At 46.3% G+C, this 11,322-nt stretch overlaps 1 protein-coding gene across 2 annotated transcripts; it reads left to right on the top strand.

Annotated features, from left to right (window-relative positions):
• Positions 1-2,470: 2,470 nt before the first annotated feature.
• On the top strand, positions 2,471-5,626 carry LOC307057620 (histone lysine demethylase PHF8-like; the record flags this gene model as incomplete). Of its 2 annotated transcripts, XM_079710795.1 has the most annotated exons (2): positions 2,552-3,868; positions 4,172-5,626. In XM_079710795.1, the coding sequence occupies 2 exons, from the start codon at positions 2,552-2,554 to the stop codon at positions 5,624-5,626; spliced, it is 2,772 nt and encodes a 923-aa protein (XP_079566921.1). The 2 variants fall into 2 exon arrangements, with proteins under 2 accessions (XP_079566922.1, XP_079566921.1); XM_079710796.1 differs by having other exon boundaries at positions 2,471-5,626.
• Positions 5,627-11,322: the final 5,696 nt, after the last annotated feature.

Genomic DNA, 11,322 nt, shown 5'->3' with positions numbered 1-11,322 from the left:
GCCCGTGTGCAGCAACAAAGACCCAACACAGCCTAAATAAATAAATGAATAAACTAACACATAAATTAATTAATAGAAAAATATAACAGATGTGGCTGGGCTGAAACAACCCTTTCACCTACTTCCTGCCTTGAATGTAGATGTGATGTTTGGAGCTGCGGCAACTAACCTGTGAGTCCAAGGAAAGGTTAAGGGAATCATAGAAACATGGGCCTGATATCCTTGGGCCACTGAACTAACATCAGCAGCCACATGTTTCCAGGTTTCTTACTAGGTAAGAAAAATAAACCCCTTTTCATTTAAGCAAATATATACATATATATATATGTATATATATATACACACACACATATATACTTAGGTTTTCTTTTACTGGTAGCTTAATGAATTCCTAGTTAATACACCATGTTACAAAAAATGATCTCAAACTAGATTTCGAATGTTTCCCTTTTGCCAACGACTGAACATGAAAATCCTGTCACTGGATGAGCAATGTTTTTTCCCTCAGGGGAAATGATTTTATACTTTTATGCTTAACTTCTACTTTTAGATTATAGTCTTTTAATCAAAAACCCCATTTCAGAGGATGTGTCCATAATCACATCAAAGCAATATTTCCATTCAGCAAAAGCATGATTTAAAAAGAAAGGGGGGGGATGGGCACCAAATAAAGAAAAAAAAAAACAACTCTAAATTGGCTGACGGACATTTTGATTTCTTTTTCCAGACATGAAAAAGAAATTTCATCAGTGCAAAGTTGACTAATGACACTCACTACTCCAGCCTTGGGTTCAAAATGAGACTATTCTCATAAATAAATTCAAGCAATATTAATTAAGAAGTTATATGTGTGTTGGGCTCTAAAGCTGAGAGTAGTCAGACGTGATTCCCTGTCTGAAAGAGCTTGCTGCTGGTTAGGGTAGGAGGGGGATGGGGAGGAGAGACAGATAAGCATACATAACAAATAGAATATAGTAAGCATATAATGGAAGTATGCACAAAATTGTTTAGGAATCTAGAGCAGAGTAGAGCTAACTCCCCTAGACACACACAAGTCAAGGAAAAGTTTCTCATCCCAGGAGCCCTTCTCATACTGTAAGATGTTTTATGCCTTCAACATATAGGTCTATGTCCTTATTTGTCCTTTCACAGATGTTTTCTTCTTGGCAGAAGTCCTTAAGTGTCAGTGGACCTCTGGCTTTCTGAGCTGTAAATCCCTCTGCTCCACCTAGTATGTTGAAGTACAGATTATATGTTGTTTTTTGATATATGTTGTTTTTGATATATGTTGTTTTTTTCCATCATAACTGAAGCCTTAGGGAAAAAAACTTCCTATTGCTAAAAGCTTAGATCTTGTCATTGTTGCCGTGGTATGTAAAACAAATAGAAAACAAATCACTTGTAGTCTCCTTTGGAAATGAGTAGCCCAAAAGATGGGACAATTCTGAAAAGCCAATACTTACAGTAGTCACTCTTAAAGCGCTGGGGTTATTGCAAAGACATACACTCATCTCTTGACAAAGCCACAGGAATCCCTATGGGCTTTGCAACCTCCTGGAAAGAATGGGCAAAAGATGAATGTATCTTGAGAAGTACCCTAGAAAGGAACCACCACTAAACGTGTTATCATAACCATAGCATTTTCACTTGTATAAGTAGGAAAAATATGAATGAACCATTCTTGTATTCCCGAGTAGCTTTCCTTTTCTGCACATTTTAGAATCAATGTCCAATATCATCTGACTACTTACTTCAACTTGTCCTTATGAATTTGATGACACTTAAAGACTGACTAATCCATTTATCCCAATGGGCATTCCAGGAAATTGTCCTTGTTTATTGCCATCTTCAAATGATGGAAAAGCATTAAAAAAATGAGAGAGATTGACTACTCTGAATTGCCCATCACCGCCACCGGGCTTCTCCCGGCGATTTTTCGGGCTGTTTTTTTCTCCAACCGGGCCGCCGGTACATCTCCTTCCGCGTTGGTTTGCTCGCGGCGATCTCCTGCCGGCCCAGCGACGCCGCCGCTTGCCTGTTCGTCAGGCGGCCGCCGGCCTAAGCCCGAGCCGCGGGCTCCAGTAGGCCCTGACGGCCGGGCCCGGGGCAGAGCTGTGGAGAAAGCTGCCCTGAAGCACCGCTGGGCGGCCAGGGCCGCGTGACCAGGGCCGCGCGACCCAGCGGGTGGCTCGAGAACAAGGCGAGAAAGGTTCGCCGCGTTGCCGTGACGATCCCAGAATTCGGTGCGCGTCGCCGAACCTTCGCTGAGCGAGGCGCTGAGCAGCTCCGGAGCGAGCCCGGCCGCCGGCGCTTTGGCGGGACTGAGCTCCGCGGGCGTGAGGAATCCCTGCGGCTTTGCGGATGAGGAGGTCCCTGTAGGGTTCCGGACCGAATACGTTCTTGTCAGGTTTGGGGCGTGAGGAGGTTCCTGTCAGTTTGAGAGGCGTGAAGAGATTCTCCCTTCGTCCAGAGAGAATGCGTGCTGCCGCCTCCCGCTCCCTTTGACGCTGAGAACCTGGCCCACCGCAGGACGCTCCAAGGCCAGGCGAAGATGGCCTCGGTACCGGTGTATTGCCTCTGTCGGCTTCCTTACGATGTCACCCGCTTCATGATCCAGTGTGACATGTGCCAGGACTGGTTTCATGGCAGTTGTGTTGGTGTTGAAGAGGAGAAGGCTGATGACATTGACCTCTACCACTGCCCCAATTGTGAGGTCTTACATGGGCCCCCCATCATGAAAAAACGCTGTGTATCTTCAAAAGGCCATGATACACACAAGGGGAAGCCAGTGAAGACGGGAAGCCCTACGTTCATTCGAGAGCTTCGGAGTAGGACCTTTGACAGCTCGGATGAAGTGATTCTGAAGCCCACTGGAAGTCAGCTGACCGTGGAATTCCTGGAAGAGAATAGCTTCAGTGTGCCCATCCTGGTCTCGAAGAAGGATGGATTGGGGATGACGCTGCCCTCACCATCATTCACTGTGAGGGATGTGGAACACTATGTTGGTTCTGACAAAGAGATTGATGTGATTGATGTGACCCGCCAGGCCAACTGCAAGATGAAGCTTGGTGATTTTGTGAAATACTATTATAGCGGGAAGAGGGAGAAAGTCCTCAATGTCATTAGTTTGGAATTCTCTGATACCAGGCTTGCTAACCTTGTGGAGACACCCAAGATTGTTCGGAAGCTCTCATGGGTGGAGAACCTGTGGCCAGAGGAGTGTATCTTTGAGAGGCCCAATGTGCAGAAGTACTGCCTCATGAGCGTGCGGGATAGCTATACAGACTTTCACATTGACTTTGGTGGCAGCTCGGTCTGGTACCATGTGCTCAAGGGTGAGAAGATCTTCTACCTGATCCGCCCAACAAATGCCAACCTGACTCTCTTTGAGTGCTGGAGCAGCTCCTCTAACCAGAATGAGATGTTCTTTGGGGACCAGGTGGACAAGTGCTACAAGTGTTCTGTGAAGCAAGGACAGACGCTTTTCATGCCTGCAGGATGGATCCATGCTGTGCTGACCCCCATGGACTGCCTTGTCTTTGGAGGGAACTTCTTACACAGCCTTAACATTGAAATGCAGCTCAAAGTCTATGAGATTGAGAAGCGGTTGAGCACAGAAGACCTCTTCAAGTTCCCCAACTTTGAGACCATCTGTTGGTATGTGGGAAAGCATATCCTGGACGTCTTTCGAGGTTTGCGAGAAAACAGGAGACACCCTGCCTCCTACCTGGTCCGTGGTGGTAAAGCCCTGAACTTGGCCTTTAGAGCCTGGACAAGGAAAGAAGCTCTGCCAGACCACGAGGATGAGATCCCGGAGACAGTGAGGACCGTACAGCTCATTAAAGATCTGTCTAGGGAGATTCGCCTGGTGGAAGATATCTTCCAACAGAACGTTGGGAAGACAAGCAATATCTTTGGGCTGCAGAGGATCTTCCCAGCCAGCTCCATTCCCTTAAGCAGGCCAGCCCATTCCACTTCAGTATCCATGTCCAGGCTGTCACTGCCCTCCAAAAGTGGTTCAAAGAAGAAAGGCCTGAAGCCCAAGGAATTCTTCAAGAAGGCAGAGCGAAAGGGCAAGGAGAGCTCAGCCTTGGGGCCTGCTGGCCAATTGAGCTATAATCTCATGGACACATACAGTCATCAGGCACTGAAGACAGGCTGTTCCCAGAAAGCAAAGTTCAACATCACTGGTACCTGCTTGAATGACTCAGATGATGACTCGCCAGACTTGGACCTTGATGGGAATGAGGTCCCGCTGGCCCTGTTGACGTCTAATGGCAGTGCCAAGAGGGTAAAGAGCTTATCCAAGTCTCGGCGAGCCAAGATCGCAAAGAAGGTAGACAAGCCTAGGCTGGTGGCAGAACAGGTGATGGAGGATGAATTTGGCTTGGATTCAGATGATGAACTGCAGATTGATGAGAGACTGGGAAAGGAGAAGGCGACTCTGATAAAAAGACCAAAATTTCCCCGAAAGTTGCCCCGTGCGAAGCCTTGCTCTGACCCCAAGCGAGTTCGTGAACCAGGAGAAGTTGAGTTTGACATTGAGGAGGACTATACAGCAGATGAGGACATGGTAGAAGGGGTCGAAGGCAAGCTTGGAAATGGGAGTGGAGCTGGTGGAACTCTTGATCTGCTCAAGGCCAGCAGGCAGGTGGGGGGACCTGACTATGCTGCCCTCACCGAGGCCCCTGCCTCTCCCAGCACTCAGGAGGCCATGCAGGGCATGCTGTGCACGGCCAACCCTCAGTCCTCATCATCCTCGCCCGCTACCTCCAGCCTGCAGGCCTGGTGGACCGGGGGGCAGGACCGAAGCAGTGGGAGTTCCAGCAGTGGGCTGGGCACAGCGTCTAGCAGTCCTGCTTCCCAGCGCATCCCAGGGAAGTGGCCCATCAAGCGGCCATCATACTGGAGAACCGAGAGCGAGGAGGAGGAGGAGAACGCCAGTCTCGATGAACAGGACAGCTTGGGAGCATGCTTCAAGGATGCAGAGTATATTTACCCTTCCCTGGAGTCTGGCGATGATGACCCTGCTTTGAAATCTCGACCCAAGAAAAAGAAGAACTCAGATGATGCTCCATGGAGTCCTAAAGCCCGTGTGACCCCAACTCTACCGAAGCAGGACTGTCCTGTGCGTGAGGGGACCCGGGTAGCTTCCATTGAGACAGGCTTGGCTGCAGCAGCTGCAAAGTTGCCCCCGCAGGAGCTACAGAAGGCCCAAAAGAAGAAATATATCAAGAAGAAGCCTTTGTTGAAGGAGGTAGAACAGCCTCGCCCTCAAGAGCCTAATCTCAGCGTGGCAGTACCAGCTCCAACTCTGGCCACTACACCCCAACTTCTCACCTCCTCCTCGCCCCTGCCTCCGCCTGAGCCTAAACAAGAGGCCCTCTCAGGAAGTCTTGCTGACCATGAGTATACTGCTCGTCCCAATGCCTTTGGCATGGCCCAGGCAAACCGCAGCACCACACCCATGGCCCCTGGTGTCTTCTTGACCCAGCGGCGCCCTTCAGTTGGCTCCCAGAGCAATCAAGCAGGACCAGGAAAGCGTCCCAAAAAGGGCCTGGCTACAGCAAAGCAGAGACTCGGCCGTATCCTGAAAATCCACAGAAATGGCAAAGTGCTTCTGTGATCCCCTTTGTGTCCTGCCCCTCACCCCTTCACCCCCATTGCCTTCTCCGTTGTCAATTCTCAGGGCACTCCTGGATCCTACCTGCCCCGGACAAGGTGCTGAGGCGCATTGTCCTGCTTTCTTGGAACTGACCAAAGGCCTGGACTCTCCCACGGGCCCCTTCACCTACTCCCTCAACTCCCTTCCCTGCTTCCACTGGAGCATCCTGCCTTCCTTTTCCATATCTCTGAGTAGCCAGTAAATGGGAGAGGTTTCCAGCTGACTAGAGCCCTCTTTTCTGCTGCCCCAATCCATTTCCCTTTCACCAGCTTTGTCTGCCCTTTACTGTCATCCCCACTTAAAGCTGGAAAGCAGGATGAGGAGAGGCATGAGGAGAGCCTGGGCCCCTCGGTATTCCCCTGGTCATGAAGTGGGAGGCCCAGTGCTCAACACTTTCTGCGGCTCCAGCCCTGTCTCCAGAAGCCTGCCCACCTCTGCCCATTCTCCTGCCTCCTCTTAGCCCAATGGATGTGTCCCACTCAAGACTCGTTCCTGGGAGAAGCCTCTGGCCTCTGCCGCCTCTTGCCAAATGCTTCATGGAAATAAAGAGGAGGGCCCAGAGTCTTCGTACTGCCCCACCGTGGGCCATTTCCAGAGTGGCCTAGAAAGGCCATGGGCTGACTTCACTCATCCTTGGCAAGAAGAGAGATTCCTGTCACTTCTCAAGGTGGGGAGAGGACCAACACCCAAGACTTTGACCGAGACTTTGTAGCCCATTGGAGGCAAGTACTTTTGGGTGGCTACAGTTGACGCCACCTCTCCCAGGGTGAGCTCCAGGGATTTGCCTAGAGTTTGAGGTGCTACAGAACATTCTCCACATAGCTTTGGCTGGGCTCCAGGAGGCAAAGACCATCTCCCAAACGCCTTGAAAGCATCTGCCACTGAAGCAGATAGCCCTTGCTCTACGGCCTGATCCCTTCACCCGTACCACAGAGCACAGCCTGGACCTTCTGGAGAGGATGTGGCAGGACAGCTCACCCCAGGTTCTCCATCAGGAGCCTCCCTGCTTCTCTCCCCACCTTGAGGTCTTGGTCTGAAGAAGACTTCAGGACTCACATCTTCACTCGTGGACCTTTACACTCCCAGATGTCAGGTGGACGCTCAAGCAGAGTGCTGATGTGGGGGGAGCCCGAGCCTAGGAGCGGAGATGCCCACCTGTAAAGGAGCAGATCATCTGAACCTCCCACCCCCTCTTCCCTTTGTGAGTGTTTCTGTTGTCCAGACAGTGCCCACCCCCTCCCTCCCCCTCCCCCAGCTCCCTCCAGCTCCACCTGTCTTGCCTCCCTGGTGACCTGGACTGGATGGAGAACGTCTCCCTCTCTCCATCTCGGCACTGCCCAAGTGGAGTGCTTCATTGTCTTCTACCACCCACTTTGACTTCACCTCAGTTTTCCCAGTGCTTCTGGGGAATTTAACAGCTACCGTGCAGGCCACAGGGAATATGTGAGGCTTCCCTGGTCGTCTTCGTGTCTCCAGTTTGTCTTTCTTTTCTCCACAGCCCGACATTTACTCTCCTTCCTTGGAATCAGGGGTCCCTTAGCCCCATATCCTTTTCCTGTCTTGGGGGCCCCGGGGGCCGAGCAGTCCTCCATCTATGCACACCAAAGGCAAAAAAGCCTGGCTACCTCCCCCTTAGCACGTGAGGTTCCCACTCCCCTCCCCTCTGTTTCTGCCCAGCTTTGCTTTTCTTGGGGATTTCAAAGCAACAGAGGGTAGTGAGGGGAGGGAAGGAGGGCAGCCTGTGTCCCTGTGTAGGCAACTGCCTGACTGGGCCCTGACTGCTGTAACCAAGACCAGGACCCCAGCCCTTCTGCCCATTAACACCCCCCTCCCCTTGATCTTTCAAAGGCAGCTAATTGCTAGCATATCCCCCCTGGTTCCAGGCCTCTTTCCCTTCTGTTTCTTTGTTAAAAGTTTTGTGGAGCTGAAACCCAACCTCCATTTGACTGGGTTTCTGATTAATTGAGTTGGGCTCTCAGAGCTGGCTGTTTGCTGTTTTGTGTTTTAAATGAAAAGCAAGTTTACCCTCAGATTTACGCTTTTCCAAAGAGGATAAAGTGCTTTTTTTTTTTCTTTCTTTTTTTTTTTTAATGTTTCAGGTTCTAAGTGAAGTGAGTTGGGGAGGGGTTGGGAGTGGTTGTAACCAAGGTTTAGAACATGATGAGAGAGTTACCTCTGGTCTCCAATCCCCAGCACAGAGCCGGGGCTTGGATAGGGGGCAGGGAGAGAGGATTTCTATTCACCTTTAATATATTTTTACAAAAAGGCAATTTAAAAACAAGCCCACCGCTTCTGTACATGTCTAAATATATTTTTAGAAGTGGGTAGGATTGTGAATTTCTGATGCAGGGCCTTTTTATAAAAAGGTTAGATTAGCATCATACAGACTTCTCTGTTGGTTTTGTTTCCCCTGTTTTTTTCTTATGTTGTGTTACTAATGTAATTTATATATATATTTTTAGATCCTCCCTTTCCTATAGAGATAAAAGTGATTTATCTTGGCAAGAAAAAAAAAAAAAAGAGAGAAAGTAATTATTTTTGCAATCTGATCCTAAATGTTAAAGAAGCACCCTATTCTTAAAGGCTGGCCCCATCATTTGCAAATTAATGCACTGCTGAAGATGCAAACTATCTATATAACTGCTCTCAAATTTCATTAAAATTAATCGGAAGTCCTTTTAAATGTCTTTGAGAATTGCTTCAAGTGGCAAAAATCAGAAAATCTACCCATGGGTCACATCAGCTAATTGCTATTTACTTCTCCACTAGTCATTCTTTCAGCCTAGTCTGCAAGTGCACAAAACTGAAACAACTCTCCGGATGACAAATGCCAGTCAAACCAGTTATTTAGCGTCATGTCATTTTAAAGGACCCGTTGGTTTCCTGAATATTTTTTAACAAGTCAGAATGATGATGTAATGGATTGATTCCAGATGTAACTTGTTAAAATTATTCTATCAGTAAGTTGTACCTGCCATATGCTCCCTCCCAGTTGGTATTGGGGAGCCAATAGGGGAATAAGGATAGACTAGTGTGAAGAGAATAGAGGGTGACAGTCAGTGTATGTGTTTGTACAAGCACACTGTTTAGGACAGATACATGAGAATGTGTAAAGCTAAGTGTTGGAAAAAGAACCATGTTCTAATTCTTACCAACTAACTTTCTCAAGGAAATTCCCTTAGCAGCAAACTGGGGGGGGAAAGAGGAGAATAAATGTGAGACCATATATATGAAAATAATGTTTGTAAAATGTAGGTGCTAATCAAATGTGTGTCATTGTTAGAGAGAGGCTAGTCTGTGGAAATGAAACCACAGGGTAAGATATCAAACTAAGCAAACTTATGTGTTTAACAGAGTATTAAATCTTTCATTAAAGTGATTTGATGGTGGCTTTCTTTTTATCGAAATGCTAGAATTAGTGTGCCATTTTCCTCTTGCAATTATTAGTAAGGTTCAGATTAAAGATACATATTTCTTTCCAAGAATCTCTCCAAATTGCCCTAAGCAAGGGATTCTAAATGTATGTTACAGCAGAATATATAGTTTTTAAGATCTTCTAAATAAACATATTCATAAGATGACTACTTAAATTTCAAGTGCAAGTTGGTAAATTGTCTTTAAGAGAAATGTTTAATCAAAGCATTATTTTCTAGACTGGCACTATAAAAAGTTTTACTAAAGGTCAAAACTTCCAGTGCCAAGTAATTATATCATAAAGAAAAGAAAAAAAGTAAATGAGCAGACACTAGCTAGGCTTTTAAAAATATATATTTTTAAAGTCTTTATACATATATATGTATAAAAATATATATTTTTAAAGAGTTGTCCTAGGATTTCTGGTTGGGACAGCAATGTCACACACCCTCAGCTGCTATAAAGCTGGGGTGACCATTTCAGTTTATTATCTTATTATACTTATATCTTATTACTACTTATTATAGGACAGCTGGAGCCCAACTACAGTGGTCTTTACCTTCACTTCGCTTCAGCCACTCACTTCAGAGGCTGTGCTCAGAATACAGAGCTGCTCCACCTCTGAAATCTGAAGCCTGAATATCCCTCTTCCCGACTAGTACCTTTCAGTGTCCCCTTTCTTACTCCTCTTACACGTGTTTTTTCCCTTCAACAGGGCTTCCGTTTTCTTCATTTCCAACCAGTCTTTTGTCTCTCTACCCCTCGTCTCTTCTTTTTTTCTAACCTGTGTATACCCTTGATTCCTTTGCATCCCTCTCCTTTGTCAGCATTTGCCCAAAAAAGTTCTAACACAGGATCAATATGATCATGACCGTTCTTTTCTCCTCCATTCAGTCAGATGAGCACTGAAGGAGAAAAATAATAACTAGCATTTAACAAACACTTTGCTACCTGCAGCACCATTCTAAGTGCTTTGCATGTATGAACTCATTTTATCCTCACTAGCCATAGGGAGATTTTTGCCCATTTTACACACAAGAAATCGGTTTCATAAGGGTTAAGTAACTTGTACAAAGTATTACATCAAATAGAAGACACCGTCAATTGTAGACATCTCATTATCTGATAAAAGCAAAAGAAAAGATTGCAATTCTGATTGTAAGGTGCCTTCATTTGATAGATAAAACCTGATTTCAGTGGTGTTAAATGTGACAATTTCCATCTAAGAATCCATCAAATATGACACATGAGGGAGATATGGTGCAAGCCCAGGCAGTTTGCAGCTTCATCCATATGCTATCCTGCCCCATAAAAACCAAACAAGCATGCAAAATGGTCTGTTACAAATTCATGGTCTCAAATTTTGCCTGGGCATTTAGTACTTCCTTTAGTCTCTTTCTCTCCCTTCTCTTATCTCCTCTCTTCTTTCTCTTCTTTTCAAAGATTATTCAAAGCCTTTTCACTCTCCTTCAATTCCTTACTTAATACCTCCTCCCATTCACTTTTTGTGAATGACTACGGACCTTAGTTCATTAAGAAACTGAGACCATTGGTCACCATCTCTCTCAACTCCTGCTCTCCAGCCAACATACCATACACAGATGTATCCATATCCAGAGGGAGCCTTTCTTTCTCCTTGTTCAGAGAGCAAAGCTATCCCTTCTGTGTAATGCTGACTTCCTTATTCCCTTATCCCTGTTGCTTCTATGTCTTCTGAGGTTGTTAGTTATCCTTCTGTCTTGAATTTAAACTCCTCCCTGTCTGTTGGTTTCTCTCCCTCAGCTTGTAAACATGACAAAGACCCAACCCCTAACCTCCTGTTCCAATTCTTCTCCCTCTTCTTTGCTAAACTTCATAGAAAGTTCTTCTCAGGGGCTGTCTGCATTTCCTGGCTTTCCATTTCTGCCTCAGCTCACCATTTCTCCCCCAACACTCAGTCAAAATTGTTCTTAATAAGCAATTGGGTGACGTACTATTTTTTAGAGCCAATGGAAAATTCTTTGTCTTCATTTTATGGACTCCCTTTTCTGAATCTGTGTGCTGTGGTTTATTTCTTCCCCCTGTGAAAATCTTTATCTCATTGGTTTCCAAGGCACCACATTCTCCTGGTTCCTCTTAACTCTACTTTTTAATCACTTAGATATTGGCATTTCCCAGATTCAATGCTTAGGTTACTATTGTACCCACTTTACATACTTTCCTATGAGGTTTTTAACTATTGCCCACAGGTTGACAAAATCCCG

This window comes from Hyperoodon ampullatus, assembly GCF_949752795.1.
Source record: "Hyperoodon ampullatus genome assembly, chromosome: 8".
Classification (NCBI taxonomy): Eukaryota; Metazoa; Chordata; class Mammalia; order Artiodactyla; family Ziphiidae; genus Hyperoodon; species Hyperoodon ampullatus.
Note: the sequence above shows the minus strand (reverse complement) of the source record. Positions and strands in the feature narration are given on the sequence as shown.